General features: G+C 41.4%; 1 protein-coding gene across 5 annotated transcripts in view; it reads right to left on the reverse strand.

Moving 5' to 3' along the window:
* Positions 1–23,700, reverse strand: part of magi1b (membrane associated guanylate kinase, WW and PDZ domain containing 1b) — a 158,200-nt gene that overhangs the window by 34,603 nt on the left and 99,897 nt on the right. For 4 of the 5 annotated variants that reach the window (XM_083939097.1, XM_083939095.1, XM_083939094.1 and 1 more), the window contains exons 3-12: positions 22,223–22,342; positions 18,226–18,468; positions 14,540–14,765; positions 13,039–13,121; positions 12,578–12,613; positions 8,106–8,163; positions 6,952–7,073; positions 5,659–5,775; positions 1,223–1,408; positions 376–1,035 (exon numbers count right to left, since the gene is read on the reverse strand). In XM_083939097.1, coding sequence (XP_083795223.1) covers positions 376–1,035; positions 1,223–1,408; positions 5,659–5,775; positions 6,952–7,073; positions 8,106–8,163; positions 12,578–12,613; positions 13,039–13,121; positions 14,540–14,765; positions 18,226–18,468; positions 22,223–22,342 — 1,851 coding nt within the window. The remainder of the gene's footprint in view (positions 1–375; positions 1,036–1,222; positions 1,409–5,658; positions 5,776–6,951; positions 7,074–8,105; positions 8,164–12,577; positions 12,614–13,038; positions 13,122–14,539; positions 14,766–18,225; positions 18,469–22,222; positions 22,343–23,700) is intronic. The other variant, XM_083939096.1, reaches the window with a different exon arrangement.

Raw genomic sequence — 23,700 nt, forward strand, 5'->3', positions numbered from 1 at the left:
ACTCTCTCTTCTAACTTCCCATTTGGCCACATCCTCATATTTTATTTCAACTTTCTCTGCAGCTCTTCTCCTCCTTCCAAAGCATAATTATCTCTCTCTTCTTTGCAACCTTTATAACATGAATAAATAACTATGCGTGTCAATAAAAGAGTTCTCTGTGAGCTGGGCAAGCCTGTAAGGCAAAATCCTATTCTTTTTTGTTAACAGCATCATGCAAATTCATGAGAAATGTTTGTTTTGTTTTGCAATTCTTAAACATATGGGCACGTAAATCAAAACCGGCATATAACTCTATCGGCTCCCATCAGTTACAACAACAATGACACATTCAGTGAGCCAATAAGCATGCATAAGGAGGGATCAGCAGCCACTCACCTCTCTGCACCAGCATGGTGACCTCGCTGCCTTTGGGACACTTGCTGAGCATGTCGACCACCTGGTTGTGCGACATGCTCTGCACGTTTCTCTTGTTCACCTCCACGATGATGTCGCCCTCCTTGAGACCACGGCAGCGCGGGTAGTCCACGATCTGCTTCACCCTCTGCCCTCCACCTCCGGGGCTGTCTGCAATGGTGAAGCCAAAGCCCTTGTCTCCTTTCTCCATGTGTACAGTGATGAGCTCAGGTTGTGTTGCAATGGATGAGGCCAGGTTGACCACGTCACTGGGGTAGCCGTGCTGGGAAGAGGTATCGGAAGCCACCTCCGCCGAGGGGCTGTGGGATCGGGGGAGGCCATTGAGGGGTGCCCCTCCGTTGATCGAGCCGTTGTTGTTGTTGTGACCGGCGTGGCTGGACGGCGAGTCGTAGCTGTTGGGGGCCTCCTGACCGTTAACAATGATGGGCTCTTTGTTGTCGAGAATGGCCACAGAAGTTACCAGGCTAGTGTTGGGGTCATCAGGGTCAAAGGGCAACGGGTAGCCACGGCACAGCTCCAAGTTGACCATGGATCCAATTGGGATGGACTGGAAGATCTTCACAACTTGGGCATGGGTGTAGCCTAGCACACATGTGTCGTTGACGCTTACAATCACGTCACCTTAGATTGAGGAAGAGGGAGACATTTTATTTTTTATCTAAGGAGATCAATTTTCAAAAGCCTTTTATGAGATACAGAGTTTTAGCTTCCTTACTTATGCATGATCAGCAGTCAGAAAATCAAACTAAAGATATACTCAAAAGCAGTATTCCTTCTTTGTAGAATCTGATAAATGCAGTACACCAACCTGTCTCCATTTTGCCATCAAGGGCAGCAGGTCCATCCAGGACCAGGCTTTTGATCTGCAGGAACTCGTCTGGCTCATCGCCTCCCACAACAGTGAAGCCGAACCCCCGACGACTTTTTTTCAGCTTGGTATTGATAAAAGTCCCCTTCAGTTCGGATCGATTCCGAGTAAAGAAAGGCTTCCCTCCTGAACACACAAACACAGATAGTTACATTAAGATCTTTCAGACACAACTATGGAATAGCACTGATTGAATTAAGTATCTTTGTTGCTTCTCTTTGCACATCACCAAAAGGGCTGAAACTCTTCATGGTCTGGTGATGTAGTGAATATGGGCTTCAGTAACATGCTTTTGCTCATTGGCATGAAGGGGGTTCTCAAAAAACATTACAGGAATATTTTGGATATTCTGAAGTGGGGCTGTATGAGGTACTTATCAATACTATTATAATTGGTGAATCCGAACTAACCCTTTAAAACAGCAAAGTCTCACCATAACACATACTAGAATTAACCCCTTGGTGGTTGTATGCCTCCGCCAGCCAGTCAAGTTGCAGTGTACATCCACACTGTCCAGATTAACATAACATATTTAATCAATACTTTGAATTCAGTGTAGGCTATTAAGTGTAATTTTTGGTGAAACACTGATGCTTCAGACACATCTTCAACCCGGAAGCACATACAATCTATACAATCATCATATACAAGATTAGTGTCACCAATTCCATATCGGACCAATTGTCTCTTTTGTTACTGAGTTATGGCGTTGAATAATGAAAGACATATTATGACGTCACAGTGAAGTTTACCTTTTGGATATAAAATGCCATCACTTCATTATTTTATCCTATAAGACATTTGTGTGAAATGTTGTCATAATGAGAAAAATCTTATCAGTTCATCCTTGAGTCGAAGTGGACGTTTGTGTCAAATTTGCAGAAAAACACATCAAGCGATTCCTATATATATATATATATAAATATATATATATATATATATATATATATGTATTTATGTATGTATGCATGTATGTATATATATATATATATATATATATATATATATATATATATATATATACATACATGCATACATACATAAATACATATATATATATATATATATGTATTTATGTACCGGTATGTATGCATGTATGTATATATATATATATATATATATATATATATATATATATATATATATATATGTATGTATATATATATATATACACATACACTAGAGAACAGATTATAAATACTTAATTTATTCTGAAATACTGTTTTTTTTATTGTTCAGTGGCTATGCCACTGCTAGACCCTCTGCAGTAAACAAACCTCTCATCAGCAGAAATAATAAAAAGGCTAGATTTGCCATTTCTGAGGAGCATGTTGTGTGAATAGAGGAGAACTGGCCCAGGGTGACTTCAGTGATGAGAGTATGTTCAATTTATTTAGGTCTGATGGAAAACATTATGTTTCGTGTAGGAATGAGGAAAGACTGAACCCAAAGTGTGTAAAGAAGTCAGTTATATTAGCAAGAGCCTCTACACTTACCCATTCATTTTTTAATCCTATAGCCCTCATAAAAATTTAAATTTAAATCTTCTCTTCTGAACCAATTTCTCAGTTTTTTTTAATATAAAATAAAAGTTTTTGTTCAAGTTCCTTGGTTATTTAAAAAAAACCATGCTATTTCAGCAGTGGTATAGCCACAGCGGATATTCTATCAAATTCGGAACAAAAAAATTACAGTTTTTATAATTTGTTTTCTAATTTTGATCTCCAGTGAAAAAGGAAAATTCTAGGGCATATGAATATCGATATATCAATCATTCAACACTGGTTGTGAGGGTTTAATTAACAGAGCGATATCCATGGAACACATTTCATAATGGTCTTAAGTCCCAAGAACAATCTCAATTCCAATTACGCAGTCCTCTGTGTTCTTCATGCTATCTCTACCTCATTATCTGGAATTAAGGATAGAATGAAGACAGACATGAGATGGAATCAGTCAAAATAAAAAAAACTGAGTGAGGTATTTATTCGTGGTCTTCCTTACTGTCAGGAATGTGAGGAATAAGTAACATTGGTTGAATACAGGCCCAGGCTGCGCTCTAACCGTTTATAAATGTGGCTTCCCACAAATGACTTCACATTTCATACAAATTACTATTGACATGTCGGCAGAGGTGAAGGAGAGAATGAAAGCATACAGACGGAGAGTGCACATGAAGAAGAAGAGATCACAGAGGAATCTGTGCTTAATGACCAGCAGTACCACTGTACATTATGTTTTGCTGTAGTTTATGCATTCAATTGGAATCAGTTAGTGCTCCTGTGTCTGTATTTATTTTGTGTGTCTGTGTGTGCGGTGCCTTTGAATATTGTTTTTTTTTTCAGAACAGGAGAGATGTAACAAAACTGTGAACATAGATGGCGGCTTTATCCACAAATGTTCCAGAGTCGCAGGAACAGACCAGGAGAAATATGAAAGCAGGGAGTTGGGTAACGAGATTTAAAATTACGCCTTTCTCTGGATGATTGTTAAGGCCGGGGACAGTACAGTACAGCGAGAGACAGACGAATGTGAGATGCAACATAAAGAGACTGATGGGGCAAAGGAAAAAACATCCCACTGAGCAGCAAGGGAGAGACAGGGTGAGGCAGTTAATTCTCAGCCATGGCTGTCCTAATTACACAAGCTGCTAGTGGGAGGCTGGTATAAAAGGAGCTGGCAACCAGGAGAAGGAAACACACAGTAACGGCTAGACACTGTGTCTGTAGGTGTGTGTACTGCTAAATGGCGGGTGAAATTAGGCCATTATTTGATCCAGAAAATGAAAACAACATAACAGAGATCCAATGAGAAGCAACACAGTAAACACAAATGGAGCGTATATACAAAATAAAACTATAGATTAGATTTTTTCGGTGAGGAAAATACAAATGCTGCCTCCAGTGCTAACTGTATGTACCAGATGAGTAGAATTCTATTTTACTGATTAAGAATAGATGTTAAAATATATACAGAAAGCAGCTTTATAGTGTCAATTCATAACTGGTTCTCCATTATGGAAGCTCATACACGACCTGAGGCACTGGCTCAGGAAAACAAACCACACTGTAACTCATAGCCTAAGAGCGTGATCACACTGTCCTTTTGGCCGCGGCCAAAACCGGTTTTTCAGCTAAAGTCTAGTACCTTTAAGTAGTGTGAGCGCACCCACTCCGCGCTCAACTGGGGCCAGCTGGGCCGCCACGGCCCGCTTGAAAGAGGTGGGCTTTAGCGGAGCCGTTTGCACATGTACAAGCACGAGCGTGCGCACGTGTACGAGCACGAGCACGAGCACGAGCACGAGCCCTACGGCAGTAGCGTTATGTCCGCCTGTTCGGACATGTAAATAGAAGGACGGACCATGCGCGGACATTTAACAACAACAACAATGGTGGTGAAAGGTTCACGTTGTGTTTACTGCAGATTTGGTCGGATGAAAATATTCAAAAACAGTCGACAAGACGCACAAAAACTCCGAGGTCTACGGAAAGATCTGTAAACAAAGCCACACACACGCGATCAATGCGTGTGACGTGTTACAGCTTGAAGGCCTATGGACAGCAAGAAGCATTGGCCGAGGCCGAGGTAGTGTGAGTACAAACAGGGCTGGGGCGCGGAGGGGAGAGGGAGGGGGGACAAGTACCCTAAAGTCCGGGTCGTGGTCCGGGAGGACAGTGTGAGCACGCCCTTAAGAGCGTGATCACACTATCCTTTTGCCCGCGGCCAAAACCGGTTTTTCAGCTAAAGTCTAGTACCTTTAAGTAGTGTGAGCGCACCGCTCCGCGCTCAACTGGGGCCAGCTGGCCCTCCACGGCCCGCTTGAAAGAGGTGGGCTTTAGCGGAGCCGTTTGCACATGTACGAGCACGAGCGTGCGCACGTGTACGAGCACGAGCACGAGCACGAGCCCTACGGCAGTAGCGTTATGTCCGCCTGTTCGGACATGTAAATAGAAGGACGGATCATGCGCGGATATTTAACAACAACAACAATGGCGGTGAAAGGTTCACGTTGTGTTTACTGCAGATTTGGTCGGATGAAAATATTCAAAAACAGTCGACAAGACGCACAAAAACTCCGAGGTCTATGGAAAGATTTGTAAACAAAGCCACACACACGCGATCAATGCGTGTGACTTGTTACGGCGTGATGGCGTATGGACAGCAAGAAGCATTGGCCGTGGCCCAGGCAGTGTGAGTACAAACGGGGCTGGGGCGCGGGGGGGAGAGGGAGGGGGGACAAGTACCCTTAAGTCCGGGTCGTGGTCCGGGAGGACAGTGTGATCACGCCCTTAGTCACAATCTCAAGACAGAAAGGTAATGAGGAACAATGTCTTTATAAAGTCTCACACTTTAGTTCTATAGAGATGGGAACTTACGTTTTTGTCCCATCGCGTTGGGCACTGGAGGTCCTGTCTGAGGGTCCCTGTAAGTTTCCTGGTTGGCAGCATAGCTGGCCAGCGGGGCTCCTGCCAAGGCAGAGTCCTCGATCCATTCTGCAACAGCAAGAGGCACATGTTCTCTAGATGGGGTTTGGACAGATGCACAGCTGCCCTACTTGTGGACTAATCTGGGACCAAGGGCTCTGGAACAACATGGCCTACTGCACTGCTGTGTACTTGAGGAAAAAGAGCCATTTTGGTTTCTATGACACCAGAGGAACTTGTGAAGGAAAAGGTCTTACAATTCTCTGTGGTATTATCTTCCGGTATGTCTGGCGTTGGCCTGATATCATTGGATTAAAAAACTACCAATATATCATGTTAAACCTACATTCAGATGACTGAACCTCAGGTTTAACAGGTCGTAGAAACGTCATGAAGCTTTTAACACCGTTTCACATGTCTCTATTAAACAAAAATGTGTTAAATAGAGCGACCTATTTCCTCGTAATGGCTTCCGTCTGATTAATCACCTTGTTACGCTAGGCAACACTGATCAGAATACAACCTACATTAATATTCTTAACAGTGCGATAGAATCAACAATGAATTGGAAAAAATGGGTAAAAATCCAGCTTGAAGGTATTGAGTTTTTTGTTAGAAAGATTGAGCCTTCAGATAGGGAGAAAGTCAGCAGGTAATCGAGTGGAATCAAATTATTTCTGCTGACTGAGCAGAAGGTGAAGCGTGATAGAAGAGTTCACATTTGGGCCTGCCTGCATTTACAATTAATCTTTCTGCGGGAAGTCCTTTGAATGCATATGATTTAAGATAGGATGCTGGAGCAACCAAAGTTAGCAATCCATATGTGTTTTTGCAGCTGTGCGAGCTAAATCATCACTGTTATTGCTGGTCGCACTTAATGCTTTGTAAAGTGACACAAAGTAGGAAAGAGACTGAGATCGTTCTCAGTTGAAGACAAACTTACCTGTCATTACCCAATAAAAAAAAGCTTTCAGGTTATTAGCACAAACAAGTGTCCGAAAGCAACACAGAAAATGGAAATTAACTTGAAAAAGGCTGCGTCGTACAGCTGTAAATAATAGTTATGCCTTTATGGAAGGGCACTTAGCAAATCATAAGGCAGTAGCAGGCGACATCAAGAAATACAGTGGCAGTATTTAATATACACACACACACACATGTACAAAGACATATGAAGACAACTCAGTCACACACATAGATAGAGAGAAAAGAAATGACGCCCTTGGTGGGGGCTTGTGAACGAACCTCGGATGTAGCGCTCACCTTCAGGTGGCTGCTGGCTTTGGGGCTGAGGCTGCTGCTCCAGCTGCCTGCGCCTCTTAGCCTCCAACACTGGATTCTCATACTGCGTCTTCCTATTGATATGACTTTGGGACGGCGGGAGGAAGGATGAGTGGATAAAGGTTGAGGAATAAAAATTAAAGGGTGGGAGGAGGAACAGAAAGTAAGAATAGAAAACAGGATGTAGGACAAGAAGTAAATATCAGCAGGAAAGTGGAGCGCAGCAGGGAGGGAAAATACACACAGAGGATAGGATAGGGTAATAGAGTAGAGAGAGATTGGGTCAAGAGAGGGAGGGGACACATGGCGATAAGCTTTGATTAATACACAGTGGCACAAAACACATGCTTCCATCCATGCTCACACAAGAACCACTCTTTGAAATGTGTGTGACACATCTTTCACATCACACACCAACCCTGGGAGGTTTTCCACTAACCTGCCAGCACAGAGAAATTACACCTGAAACTACTGCATTGTACAGAAACTTTGTGAATTATGTATATTAAAAAAAAGATATATATTGCAGAGCCCCAGGTGCTGCTTTGAACATCAAAAACGCATACAAAATATTCGTATTAATGCTGAGGCCCAAGGGCTTCACACAAGATGATATGCACACACACACACACACACACACACACACACACACACACACACACACACACACACACACACACACACACACACACACACACACACACACACACACACACACACACACACACACACACACACACACACACACACACACACACACACACACACACACACACACACACACACACACACACACACACACACACACACACACGATGTATGTTATCCCAAATGATGATGACACAAACAAAATGGCCTACATTTTCCAGTACACAAAAGACCAAAATAGCTTTGGTAAAAGCTGACGTCTTACAGTTGATTGTATATACATTACAGCTGCTTGTATTTACAGTAATGTCACCAGTTTCTTTTGTTAGGTTAAGAAAAAATGTAGGAAGGCATTTATTTTTATGAGCAAGAAGATAAAATTCAAGAGGGCCATTTCTTCTTCTTCCTGCATGTGTGGCGCCAGCCTATTTTGCATACAAGTTTTTTTTTACATACTGTACGTTACTTACTCAACATAGTAGACCCCATACACTGGATCATCTATTTTCTCCCATCCTGGTGGAAGTTCTATGAAAAAAAAAACAGAAAGAGAGAGAGAAAGCGGGAAAAAAAGTGAGTGAGAAGGAGGAAACAAGGAAAACTCAAAGCTGTGTAGCTGCTGGGTGCCATTAGAGGCAAACCAGTAGCCCTTTTGCTTCTCCATTGTGTCTGCCTGTCAGTCAGTCCCAAGGGCCAGAGTGACTCAACACCCCCCCCCCCCCCACACACACACACACACACACACACACACACACACACACGCCCAACCACACACACACACACGCACGCACACACGCACGCACACACGCACACACACAGCCCACCCCCCACCCCTTCACACTGCAGACATTTCCACACATCAGATAAGAACAGAGCAAAACCCCCTTGGGATGAAAGGAGGTGGGAGAAAGGAGTAGTGATGGGGTCAGACAGAGGACGAGAAAAAAAGGAACTGACACTTGGGGAGAGCAGGATGTAGGAATAATCAAGGCTTTGAAATCATTGTGCAAAACCCCAAACAAAAAATGCTTGATTTGAAAAGCCTCGAGTCTGAAAATGTGCGGGGAAAAGTGAGAAAATGATTAGATGATTTATTTTTTCTCATAATGACAAATTATATTTTTCCCCCTCATACAGATTTTATTTTCAATTACAATTCTGGCTTCACACGATGATGAAAAAAAGATAATAGAGATAAAATGATGCCGCATTCCATTATCCAGTGTTGGTCTTGTGTTATAATTCCAGTGGATCCCTTTAGTTACTGACTGGAATTGATGAACATTTTCTAAATTGTTGAATATCTGTTACGGAGTTTCGAGTCGGTGGTGGAAGTGCGTTAATGTTACAACATAGTTGACCTTATTTATATGTATATAAACTATTGTATTTAACGTTCAAGAGAATACACTTTAAAAAAAAAGACACTTAAAAAATAAATGCATGCTGTTTCAGGTCAATGAGTAGTCATGTTAAATAGGTGTCATTGCAATATTGACCAAAATGGTTGGGATTATGACTTTCGCCATGATTATGCAGCCCTGACCTCAATGGCAACGACAAACAGTCGATAGAATTTATCAAAAAAGCACATTTATGTTTAATGTGATCAGTATTTTAGCCAAGAGATACCAGTCTTTGGCTAAACACAATGGTAGTGTGGTTGTGGTTTCTCTGTCTGATAATGTTTTTGTCTTTCATTTTTCCATGTTTCATAAGTCACTCTTTGTGGAGTAAGACCTAGCCTTTTACAGAAAGTTAAATACATCATAACCAATGGTGACTGGGCAAAGATATGAATATGACTATGCCCACTTCAACAGTGTGTAATTGCCTCATGGTACAGTAATCTTGCTGTATTTCTACAGTGTTTGCCAGAGAAACTGATGCTGTTATCTCCAATAAAGCCATCTTATTACAGCAGCATTGATTATTGGCCAGACTCCACATAGATAATGTCAGAGGCTTCTAATTGGCTCCAAACACAGATTGTCCAATACTTCTCTCCTGTGATGTATCAGTTTTACATATAATTACCCTCAACCAGTTAAGCCTCGTCCTGAGTGCAAGTAGATGGCAATTACAATCATCCAACTTGGAGAGCCTTCCTGTTCTTCCTAATAACGAGCGCCCTTGGTTGGAGTGGAGTCAGCAGCAGATGTAAAAAATGCCAGATGGGAATGTTTAAGTGGTATGAACATGACTTTACAGATTTAAGTCAGACCAGGTAGCAAAACTACTAGCCAAAGCAAAACTGAGAGCAACCACAGACAAATCTGGAATCAGTCATCGATTCGATGCTTGCATGGAACTTGAGTTACTATAAATCCATATTGTTTACATTTGATAAATGCAGCTAACACAAAAAGAACATGCAGCTAAAAGGGGATGTAAGGTTAATGAGTCAGTGTTGTACAGGGCGACTCTGTTGTTGGTGAATGCTGTCCCGCATCGCCTTCTGCAAAATTTTTAACACCTGATTTCACACTGCATCTGCTCCTTTGGGCACCTGTGTGTGTGTGTGTGTGTGTGTGTGTGTGTGTGTGTGTGTGTGTGTGTGTGTGTGTGTGTGTGTGTGTGTGTGTGTGTGTGTGTGTGCGTGTAAGTGTGTGTGTGTGGGAGAAAGGACATTTGGTGCTGCAACCATCTTAACAATATAGCATACATTTCACTGATTGGAAACGAGAAATCTGTCATTCATTAAGCAGTGTTTTCTTCTCACTGTGTCCCCTCTTCCCACATCCCACCTTCCACAACACATTGTGAATTCAAGGGGGAGTCAAGCATGTTGAATTACATGTTTAACTATCTGCATCTCATCACTCGTAATACTGTGCTATGATTGATTTCTCTTGAGTAAACATGCACTAGAGGCACACTGTGCATGTGTGCCGTGCGTTCATAAAATTCTGTCTGCTTCTCCTTAGAGAACTGAAGTTAATTGCGTTCCTTTGCCCAGCTGAATTGGATTATGCTGATCAATATTTATTGAACATGTTCATCCAGTCGAGGGCTATCTCATGGTTATCTCATGGTTAGAACATAGTAGTGGTTGTTGATGCTCAAGAATTGGAGCTCCTAACAAGACTGAAGTCCTGTAGATGGCTGGCAACTTTTTTTGCATGTGAGGTTCTGTCTTTGTGATGTTTTTATTGTTGTATGCTGAAAAAAAGAGCTAGAAATAAGCTATGGGGCTGTTCAGACTGCATTCTCTGAGCCCAGGTCCATCATCAGCCCTGGGTTAAATGTCTGTTGGAACATACTCACGTTAACATTCTAGAATTTCATTGTTACTTTAGGGAGGAAGTGGTTACTGGTTTATTTATAAACCATGGTTAAATTCCCGACAGTTAGTATTACCATTTCAAATTTAACTATCATTAAACTAGATTTCGTGACAGTCTAAGACTTAAGTTTAATCTTCTTTTTTTTTTAAATAAGGATGCTGAGGGAAACTTGATCAAAGATGATTGATGTGTATGCAGAACATACAAAAGAAAATCAGTGTGAAAGGCTGTTATCAATGTTAATGTTAATGCAACCAAATAGTGTATATTATGTTGCTATTATATCATATATGCTTTGTCTGTGTTTTCAGTACAAACCCTGATGTGTATCAGCACTATTTGAACATTTTCAGCACATTTTAAGAATACCACGATAATACTGATAACAATGATCATTAGAATTGTGATTTTCATACCGTTTCATTTCGTTTTCTTAGCCCAGTTTCACACTGGCAACCTTTTCGCCGCGGGTTAGGTCGATTTTCAAACCCCGCAAACTCTGAGCTAATCCTTCTCTGGAGCAGGGCCAGAAAGCCCTAGGCTAAAGTCAGGGTTAGCGAACTTGGAATGTGCCAGCATTGTGCCAACAGCTCCCTTGGCCTAAGGCTAAGTGCACTGTGAAAAGCCCATAAAAGTAGTGGCATATTTGTGGGTGACCCCTTTCACATGACAATTAGTCATCTGACTTGATGCTAATATAACAAATATTGATTAATGAAGCTTTTGCAGATGTTGAAAAAGTATACTTGATTCCAATAATAAAATAGAGTTGTTGAATAGGTCAGTGACACTGGAGCGAAGAAAAACCTTGCAAAATCCCATTTCACAAAACTGAAACTGGTTACAAATCAAGCACATAGAAGATGTTTCATTTTTTCATTTGTCAATAGCAAATTCTACAAAAAAACAGGAACATTATATGAAATGTGTTTTTTATCATTTTGGTCCCATGGTCATCATGAAGGGCTACTACGATCATTAATCAGATAGCTCCCTTAATGGAATGACATAATTCATTAACCATGCATAAAAGTGCAGGGCACTGTCTCCAGACACCATTTATCCTGCACAAGTGACCGCACTGCTGGGTCTAATAGGCAAGTGAGTGTGATGATGGGCCTCAGGAAAAACAAAAAGGCTTGTTGCTGTCTGGCTCAGTGAGACACACAATAGGTAATCATCATTCTAACAATCCTCCTCGGATCAGCCCTCTCGTCACCTATATATGAAATGATGATCTGATGGTGTGTGAATGTGTCTGGTTTTCTGGTGGCATGAGTGTTTTGGTGAATGGGAAGGACTCGGTAAGTTGAGAGTTGTGTTTCTGATCTGATTTGTTTCAAATCAAAGCCACACACTGAGAATAAGGTAAAATTCAAATCTCTGTCAGCGTGGCACAATGTGTCAGATGATTACAAGAGTCGTTGTCATAGTCATCTCTCACCAAACTGTCATATGATCCAGAGGTGGTGGTGTGCACGTCATTATGTAGATGTGTGACTATTATCTTCACTTACTCATTTTTCTCAATTCAGCTGACACTTTTTGAATTTTGATAACAAATCAGATTTGTGCAAACCAAAGGTGACAGTGGAGGTGAGACGATAAATGTAGGGTTATGTGTTTGTTGTGTAAAAGATGAGAGGAGATCCTACCTAGGTCATTGTCCAGTTCCTCTGTGTGTACCCCTTCTGATCAGCGGGACGGACAGCACAGCAGCACAGGATCGTTGTTAAATGGGGAGGGGGGGGGGGGGGGGGTTACAGAGGGCAGTTGCACATCAGTCAGTCAATTTAGTTATTTAAAAGACAAAGTCTCAGCCTCATTTGAAAAATATTGCAACACAAGTTGTCATGTCATGACTGTGGTTTGATGCAGCAGAGTTGGGGTAGAATTTTAACCAAAATTATCCCAAAAATAACATTATCACATTTCATTTTGTGGAAGTAACATGTGACATCATGAGAAAAAGGGAATGCTTTTCACTCTGTGTTTGCACATATTTGTAGTTAAAAATCATGACTGCCCGCCGTTATCCGTGACCCAACACTGACACCTAGAGGCCACTGAGGGAACCACTACTCTTGTGTAAACATCTGTAATTTGCACAACGCACCATCATCTTCACATTCTTCCAGGGGTTTCTGAGGCTTGTCCAGGCACCGAGGGTCTATCCAGGAGGTGGTCTTTGTATTGTGGCTAAATAGAAAAAAAATATACACAGATTAAATGACCTTTAGGTGATTGAAATAACTGAAAACTCTGTTATGTAACAAAAGGATTTCTAAAATGTTAACCTGATTTATGGATTATAGAGCATATTTGTAGATGGAGATTTGCTGCTTTTTCATGAGTTTTGCTGTGTTAATGAGGAAAATCAGTGTCTTCAGAACAATTTTGTATATGATAGTATGGACGAAAGAAAACAAACAACTCTAGTAAGATCTTTTAGAGGAAAAGCTCTTCCATAATTGACTTTAATAACAGAATTTTGCTTGGCTCACTGAAGCTGGACTATCCTTTATAAACTGACAACAATCTTAAAAGGTCACAGTATATATTACAGGTGTACCCTATTGGATCTAGGTCTGATGAGTAACAGTAAAAAAAAATAGCAAAATGGCGCCACCATAAAATTTGCCCAAGTCACTATAGGCAATTTACCTGTGATCAATTTCTCTCCCAAAATTTTAATCAAGTATAGTAGCCACATGCTGAACTAATGATCAGTGGTCTGGGTTTATGCTCAATTATATTGCTTGGACTTACATATCTTTTGAATGTGCACATTTTCTAAAGCTTTCTATAACACACTTTATGATGAGCACATTCATAGTGCTTATGAGGGTATTAATGGATATTTTTTTAATGCATTCATAACGATTGATGAGCAATCCTAAAACATTATAGATATAGTATATATATATATATATATATATATATATATAGTGACTTATAGTTAATTATAATGGATAATGATGCTCTTGACTCATTGGATACTATGAGTCCTTTCTACAGCTGATTGTTGAGGTGTGTATAGGTGAGTATAGGGAGCCATAATGTATAAAAAGCCCCATCGGGCAGTCACCAGTTCATCAGAACCAATCAGAACTCATTATGTGTGTTCATGAGTCTAGTCATTAATCATTATCAATGCATTATGATTCTCTATGTATTCCATCATAATGCATTATAAATGTGGCTTTCATAAAAAGGGTTACCAAGCTTTCAATTAGTGTACACAACAACATCCTGCACATCATATTAAGTAGAAACATGGATCTGCAACTACAAACTGAATTAGTTATCATATGAAAGCTTGAGAAATCGTGGGTTCTTTCTATATTTGATGTCTGATTACAAAGCGTGCCCATACTTTCTGATCTGCATAACATGCATCTTTCATTGAAAATGGGACATATACATTAGGCCATATATGGATATATGTTTAAGTATAAATATAAAAAATGTAAAATATCAGCTCTTTGGAACTTTTAAAAACATTTTAGTGGAGCTTACACAACAACTTAATCCAGCTCCAGCAGCATCCACCAATAAGTGAACACTGACATGCTGCATTATGCATGCTACGAGTGTTAATGCCTTGAGTTACTTACTCTATAAAGTAGACCTCCCCATTCTCGGTGTAGGCCATCTCCCAGTTGTCAGGCAGAGGTCCCAGCGGATCCTCCGGGGGAGGATGGCTAAGGTGAGAGTGTGTCTGCTGAGTGCTCTCCGTGGTGGCCGATGGTGAGGGGGTTCTCCCAACGTAGGGCGGGTCACTCTTGTGGGGGGCGAAGGGGCGCACTGAGTGATGAATCTCGTCTAATTCACTAGAATCTCCTAATGATTTAAAGGTAAACATGGCTTGGTGTTAAGAACATTTTTTGGGTAAAGGAAGCTGTTCATATTTTCCACTCCACATCAATGAAAAATCTCTTTTTCCTGTGCAATCCAAAGTCTTCAAAGCTAAGAGTAGTTCAAGAAAAGTTTTATCTTGCCACTATAAGTGTCGATCTAAGGACTTCCCAAAGCCTTCACATCTAGTACTTGACTGAAATCACAATCACAATAGTACTGTGTAACACTTCTTACAGCTATAGAGACATTAACTTAAGTTAAAGACTGCTGAGTGGGCAGTTAACACCTAAAAACCATGGTTTCCTGTAATCTCATTTTCACACTCACACTTGACTGGCACCCTCAGAGCTCACACAATCACAGATGGCAAATAAACAACTTTTGGTCCCACCTTAAAACACATGGCCGAAACAGCTTTAGGGCTGAGTCAATTTCTTTACAATACCTACTGACCTACTAGCACAAGAGAAGATAACAAAAACAGAAGAAAGTAATTAATCAAATTCAGCACCAACGGTGCCCCTTAAAAAAAACATCACTGAGGTCAGCATCTCGCCTCAAAACATTTAGCATTCATCAAATAAAAATCTTCATCTAATTCACAAAAATAATGTCCTAATGCTATCATTAACAATCACTTCAAAAATGGAGGTTGCACAGTCATCTACCTTTTGCTGCTGGCAGCCAGATGGCACTATATCACATTTTTGGATGCATCAATACAGGCAGATGTAGTCAAACCCAGAGACAACTTACTCACCAATCAAATAAGCTCTTGTATCCTGCAGCACCTCACCACAGTAAAGTGCTCTCTTTTGCCACTCTCTGTCTCCACCTCCTTTGTGCCCTTTCTCCTACTTCATTTTCTGAGCTCCTTCTTCTTCTTCTTCTTCTTCTTCTCCTCCTTCACAAAATACAGTCCTCTTTTGCTTTCTACCTCACTCTGTCCAATCCTTTTCAGACATGCCCACTAAGCCCCTTCCCGGCCACTCCCTCTTCTCTTCCATTCTCCCTTTCCTTTTTATCCTGCTACCTTGTCTCCACTTGCATCCCCTCCCACTTTATCATCACAACTGAAGATTCAGTGTTTCTCTCCTTCCAAACTGAGCTGCAAAAAGCAGGATCACATTGTAGTGTTATACTTCAAAATAAACAGAACACTGCATGTTCACAGACTGCTGCACTCCCTGCCTTCAGGTCTGTTTGTTTTAAAGATGTCCACACCAGCTAAAGTAGCATGGGAGTCATGGTTTAAGTTATCGAAAAAAACTTATTATCATACTACTACAGCTAGTCAAAGACAATGACAATAAACCAACAACAAGTGGCATGCAGCAAGTCACATGATGGTTGCTGATTAGTTGCAGGCAAAATTGTGAGGTGGAAAAGCCTGTGTGGAAATATAAACAAATAAAACTTGCAAGCCTGTGTTGACCAATGCCAAATATCGCATTTCATATTGGCTTTGCGAAGAAATTGAATTTGGTTTGAAGAGGCCTAGAGGCCTGTTCCTGCCTGGTATTTTGTATCCAAATAAATGAAAATTGTGCCTAAATCCATTGGTGCTGTTTACACCTGGCTTCAGAGTGTGTTTCAGCTGTGCCTTGAGTGACCGTTTCTTATTGGATTTCACCTCAGTACTCGTAATGTGAAGCTTCTTTACAGAAAAAAATGCACAACTGTGCTTAACCAAACACTAGAGAAAAGTATTGTGGAGGGTGTTTGGTAGGTAAGTTTGAGTACAGACTTCAAATGAACTGTATTTTCAAGTTTTAGCATTCATATTGCATTCACTATCACGTGGTTTGAGTGATCAATGTTCAGTGCCTCTTTTAATTAGTTTTGGGTTGCTTTGATTATCCGTTCACCTTTCAAATATTTTCAGATCGATCAGTTGTTTAGTCAATTCCGTACCTTGCCATTGAGTTTGAAAGTTGTGTATGTTATGTGTGAACTGGGTAAGCTGCAAAATAATCACCTTTCTTGGGATGAGCTGTCTGAATCCAAAAATAAGGACAAATGCCAATCACAAGACACAGCAGTCTTATGTGATGTCTTCAAATTCCTTGTTTTATTTTACCAACTATATAAAAATCCAATGGTATTTACATAAAGGGGTATTCCAGATATATAAGGCGTGTTTCCATTAGCCCTGTAGAGTGGCCTCCCAGAAAGTTTCAGGGCACTCCCTCCCAAATGGCCTCTCACTCGCCGTGTTTCCATTACAAAAAAAAAGCCTGAGAGGTGACGTATCACTCTGAGTGGGTTTCGGTCGCCGGTGATCAGCTGATCAGTGATACAGCAGCGCGTTCTTCCTCCAGAGTCATACAGGATAGTTGTAGTTTGATTTAAGGTGGCCCCTATTATTCACAACATCAACGTATGTACAAGTAACATAAAAGGAAGTAATCCACCTTAAAAATTTGAGCCGCTGTAAAAGTGTTTGGTGGCAGACAGGCTTGGACCCCGCTGCAGTATGGTGTGTGTGTGTGTGATGTGTGTGTGTGTGTGTGTGTGGGGGGGGGGGGGGTGTAAATGGGAGAGAGAGGTATGGAGCATGCAGCAAAAGACCACAGGTCGGAAATTCAATGCAGAATCCATGCACAAATCATTTTCTGTGCTGTGTTCTTCTACACCACTGGATAAAAGTTTCTACTCTCCTTTGCCGTGTTGTGGTGGCGGCTGTATGACCACACGTCACATCCCGCTTAGAGCTACATCCAGTCAGCAACTGGGTATATCTCAGGGGAGAAAAGAGGCCCTGCTCTCCGATATGGCCTCTTTCTAACTGGTCAAACGGCCTCCTGAGCTACTCACATGCAAATTAGGGGCGTTTTTGGCAAGATAGACCCGCCTCATTCAGGGTAGTCGACTTTAATGGAAACGCACCTTTAGTCAGTGCGTTTACATGCAGTTTAAGCACCTGATTTTATTCGGGTTGAGGACATACGCCGGTTTCTCAAACACCATGTAAACATCGTACCCCGGGTAAAATTCTGAGTTCTCGTACCCAGGTTAACAGACCTAGAGAACTCCTTCAGTACCCTGATTATTCATGCATCCTGGATTACTATCAGGTTTTGCGTCTACGCATGCTCTGTGGGTTACTGCCCCTCGCCACTCTGCGGCAGTGGCTTTTGACCCGGAAATAGATTAAAACCTGAAAGCAACGGTGCCGAAAACAAGAAAAAAACAACAACAATAGAGCGTTACCTAAAAACAAACAGGGAGTACTTCGCCATGGAAAGTAGCATCGCTACCAAGAAGACCTGTTTCGGTTGTAATTCTGTCCAAAGGTTGGCCGTTGTGATTTTGACAAAGGTGAACAGGAAAAAAAAGGGGAACTTCAATAATCTGATTATTCCCTTAGCCCGGACATTGTCCTTACATTATCCATCCACATACCAATCATTCTCCTCAGCCCCCTGTCCCCTGAACGTACCTGTAAAGCTACTGTTCATGTCAGGGAGGTCCTCGTCGTCCTCCTGCAGCTGCTCTCCAGGCACTATTCCAGCATTTTGCATGTCATTGTAGGACTTGGAGCGTCGGGGAGTGGAGTGCTGTGAGCCCGGCAGGCTACCGCTGAGCCCGTCTGACAGTGGGGCATCACCGCCGCTACCGCTACTGCTAATTACTTTCCCACCGGGGGGCTGCACCGGTGGCTTGGGCGTCCCATAATAGTTACCTAGGTAACAAAAGAAGGAGGCAGGGACAGGGGGATTAAAAAAAGGATGAAGAAAATAAGGACATTTTAGTAGGAGGTGGTCAAAGTGTTGTGTGTGTGTGTGTGTGTGTTGGAGGGGGGTTAGTAACAGTCTTTGTATGCAAATAGAGAGTGGGTTTGTCTGTGGGAAATTTTGAAGCAAAGTTCTTTCTTGTTTGACCTAAATAAAGTTCAGACAGCCTTATTTGAACTTACCACAAACTAATGACTATTTTACTCAAATGATGTTTCTCAAATATAATCATTCCCTATTAGAACTCAAGTAAGTTGATATTTTGTGAGTCAGAGTTGATACCAAGAAATGTTCTGTATTCACACACACAAGAACAGCGGTAGTTTTTTTTCCAAGGAGTAAAATTGTTAAAATCTAGTGAAGCAGTGAAATTGCCCTCAAGTGCCAGTACTACATTTCAGATAAACTGACATAAGTGTGACGACAAAACACACAGAACACATTTCTTTTTAACGAACAGAGTCAATTTCATCCAATGTTAGACCAAGCAAACCTAAGAAAACCACCACCTGAAGACCTGAATATAAAAGCCAAACACAATTACCTTAATGAGACAGAACTGCTTTAGAATCCAAAATATACAGTAAATGCAATGGGGGAAATAATAATGTTCTCTTCAAGGTGGCAAAATTATAGTCAAAGGATAAATTGGCAAACTAAAATGGGAAATAGACCTTTTTCACAGCAGACATTTTGGCCGGTCATAGCAGTCAAAGCACAAATTGATAACATTAATAACGTCTGCCATGAAAAAGGCTTATTAGCAGGTTTCAAAATATGTTTTCCATTATAAATGACCTGTCTAAAAATTTAGCATGGACAAAGTGCCAACAAAAAACACTACTATTGTATTCCTGGACCAAAACACAATATACTTTTTTTTACTGTTGAAGACTGGTTTACAAGTTTGTACGGATGATAGCTTCCACACACAAACTGGAAGCACTTTGATAATTTCAGTCATTTTTCAGTTGCAAGTGTGTCTGTAGTGATTTTGTTCAGCAAAGTCTTATGTGCAGCACATACATGTCATGATCACTGAAATTATTTTTTGGGCCTTTGTTGTCTCGATGCTTTCTCACTTCCTGATAAAATACTGTTTAGCAGGAAAAGTACAGTAGTTTTAGCTTTCTTATTTCTGATGGCCGGCATGTGGGAATAATGTTGCTTTTTTTCTCCAAAATATAGAAAATGGAAAATGCATTCGTTAAAATGCTACAGTTTATACCACCATGTGAATGACTGTGGCAGCTAAATTAATGCATTTTCATTGGCGGGAACTTTGATGCAGAACCATGATTTTGCTTTGATTTGAATGTTTAGAAACTGTTTACAGAAGCATCAGTAACGAAATCTGAATATGGTTTATAAACTCTTTACAGTGTTTTTGTTCCTAATAGTTACTGGCTAGTTGGAAGGGTGATAGTTGCGCTGTAAAAGTATTGTTGAAACTTTCCAAAGACCCACATTTGACGACTATTTCCACCAAATTTGATTTTAGTTTAGGCAGCTAGAAAAGAGCACTTGACAACTGGATACATATAAATTAAACTGGACAATTGGTATGCTGTGATTACAGGTGGGTTGAAAGGCAACTGCAAATCTCTCATTAAGACCCGAAGACCTTCAACCTGACCTAAAAGGTTTATGAGAGTCAGTGTCAGTGCAACTAGGCTGTCAACCTAAAACACATCAACCAAACACTAACTGGCAACTGTCCAGCGCCTCTATATAGCCAACATCCATCACTTTTTGAGTAGGATCATCAATTTTTTATGAATATACCTTTGTCATGTTTCTTACATTAAAGACAAAGCATACAAGATATTAACAGTAACTTTCAAACTAACTTTTTTGGACTACTTCTGCTTTAGCCAGTGTTTTCCAATATGTCCCGGAGCTACTTTCATCGACCCCCAGAGATAAGAGGAAAACATGTTGCTGTGTGACCTATATTTTTCGTAGACAGAGTGATAGCAATAGCAGTTCATCAATGATGTTGCTAGGTATGTGTCATGTGTGTCCTGTGTCCTCTATGTGTTAAAAGGAAAGGAAACAGTAAAGTAACTATCTCCAAAGTCACCAACAGCCCTATTTTTTCCCTGATAACCCTTACCAAAAAGAAGTCTATTCAAGTATGCTATGAGTATTCTCCCTTTAAACTTAAAAAAAATAAAAGCGTATAGTTGTTGACGTATGTATTTATCGGAGATACACTTGATAAAAGTATACTTACATATTACTTGGCTTACACTGACAAGCATACAGCAAATTATATTTGGTTTATACTTAATCTAGTATAAAGGGAGGGAGATATATTAAGTATATCTCTCTCCCTTTATAGTAGAGCCTACTTAGTCTATCGTTGTCATTACTCTTTTGATAGACTTTGAGTTTTTCACGCATATTGGATTCTTTGGGGAAGTAGTCTACTCTTGCATATGTTTTTACATAATTTCTTATAAACTTACAAATACAAGTTTATAGTAACAAGTCGGCGGTGGAATCGCTTAGAGGAATAGTTCAAGGGTGGAATTAAACCTGATCTTAGATTGTATTTCAGACAGTTTAGGAAACAGTGTGAAAAAAGTTGAGAGTCTTGGGACCCACTAAATTTCCCTGGAGTCCACTCAAATGACCAGTCAATCGCGTGGACTCACTACATTGAAACCCATTAAAAGAGGGAGTTGGAGAAGCAAGTTTTGACCGAAAGGTTGTTGGTTCAATCCCCGGATACATCTGGGTCGGAAAAAAGTGCACAAGTGCAAAAGCAGCACTTTTCCCACTCTCATTAAAGGTCCTTTAGGCAAGGCCCTTAACCCCAACTGCTCCAATGGAGGTGCTCAGTGGAAAGCAAATCAGACTGTGATTGTACTGGGCAGCTTCCAGTTGTGAGTGTGAAACTGAATTAACACGATCAGGGCGTTCCTGAAAAAGGGAGCATTGCTCTCAGTGAAACTTCCCTGAATAAATAAAGGTACAAACATCACTGGTGCATAACAAAAAGCTTTTTTAAATCTTAAATCTTTTAAAAATGCAACATGTCTTCCTGTTGCATTGCACTATGGTGATGATGTCTGTTCAGACATTAGTAGATCTGGCGTTGCGCAACGGATTTCTTTCAGTGTGGTTGTTGGATGTCAATGCAAACGGAATCTAGAATGCGAAATGTGCTCTTCGATACCAAAACTCAACAGGGCAGGGGCAGGCAACGTTTTGAGCGCTGGCTGGAGGCAGAGAGGAGACATGGTTCCCTTCTGCTGTGCCAACAGGTACACCTGTTCAGGAGCAGGCTGATTGGCCTGGACAGGGACACAACATGCCTGCTTGCAGACAATGTACCTTGGGTTAGTTTAAGCACTAGCTGGAGGTACAGATGGACTTGGTTACTTTTTGCCATGTGCATGCACATCTGTCCAAAGTCAGGTTCAATGACATTCAACACTCACTGACACCGGGTGTGTGCAAGAGTGAAAGTTCTGTTTGAGAACTCAGTAATGCCACTGATGTTTACTGTTGATACCCCGATAACCTATAAAACTATGAAACTCATAGTTCATACACTCACTTAATGCAATACACCCAACCAAATGTTCATTCATTCCTTCAATTTTAACCGCTTGTCCATATCAGGGTCGCGCGGGGGGGGGGGGGGGGGGGGATGATCCCAGCTGACCAACCAAATGTGTGTTTAAAATTTACCGTCATACGTTCCTATTTCCAACAGGGTCCCACTCTTCTCCAACTCCAGGAAGTCCTCCACTGAGAGGAAGTTGTAATCCACGCCAGGAGTTTCTCCTTCTCGTGGGGCACGGGTTGTACCTGGACAAAGAATCAGAGACAGGGTGGGAGTTAGCAAACTAAAATAAATCACAACTAAGATAATTGAATATTTCAGTGGCAGCGGGTGGGGGGGGGGGTTGTGTGTGGTTTGGCATGTAGCCTGTGAGATTCTCACACGTCTTTAATGACTGCTGACAGTTGGTCAGTTTGGCGTCAATGGTAATAGTGACACTGCTAATTTAACTGACAAAGCAAAAATAATACTGACTTTTTTTGTCTTTAAAATTCTGCTTCATTTGCTCTCTTCAATCATTCTATCTGTTTCTCATCGGTGTTAATTTCCACAACATTGGCTGACTAAGCTCTCTTGCTATTTGCCTCAAGGTGCACTCACACTGTCCATCCGTACCGTGCCCGTACCTAGTTCGTTTGACCAGTGTGAGAGCACCTAGGCGCGGTACGCTTGCTGGCCACGGCCCATTTGGGAGAGGTGGGCTTTTGTTTGCACATGTACAGGAACGAGAGTGCACGTGTACAAGCACGAGGCCTACGGCGGTTCTGACGTCATTTTATGTGCGCCTGTTTGGACATAGAAAAAAGAAGGACGGACCATCGTGGACATTTAAAACAATGGTGGCGAAAGGTTCGCGTTGGTGTGATGCGAAGGTGGATTGTTGGAGTGTGTTCTACACTGCTTTCCATTATGTGGCCAAAAGACCGCGCGCTTTTGTAAACAAAGCGACGCATCGCGATGACGTCAATCAATGCGTGTGATGTGTTACGCCGTGATGACGTATAGGCAGACAAGAAGCATTCGCGCTGACGCCCAGGTAGTGTGAGTACAAATGGGCCTGGGCCGCGGGGGGAGAGGGACAAGTACCCTAAAGCACGGGGCACGGTATGGATGGAAAGTGTGAGTGCGCCCTCACTCTCCACTGCACTTATTGAGTCCTGTTACATAGAGAAAATGATTCTGTCAGTGGCGTGAAAACTTGAATAAATGTAAGCATCCATACAGCGTTCCTGGAAAATAATTTTTACTCATCTTGTTCTGATAGACATCTTTTTGCAACAACAGAGGGCTTTCCCTTCTTTGCTACCTTCCCTTGCTTTCCCTCTCTTGATCTATCTGTCTTATCTCCCTCTCACTCTGTCTCAAGTGGGTTGGTTAGCAATAGCCTAGTAAAAATAGATGTGTGGGGATAGGGGGGAGAGGCTCCCACTGCAGGCACGTTTAGTGACACTGGTGATAGATCACAGATGTGCAGATCCTATCTCAAACAAGCATGCATTATACTCACCAAGCATACAGTTCATTTAGAAAGGCTTATGTGTTGCAATGTCAGAAATCTCGCACAAAATATTCTTAAAACGCATTAGTTTGATCACCCAGCTGC

Source organism: Echiichthys vipera (assembly GCF_963691815.1).
Source record: "Echiichthys vipera genome assembly, chromosome: X".
Lineage (NCBI taxonomy): Eukaryota > Metazoa > Chordata > Actinopteri > Perciformes > Trachinidae > Echiichthys > Echiichthys vipera.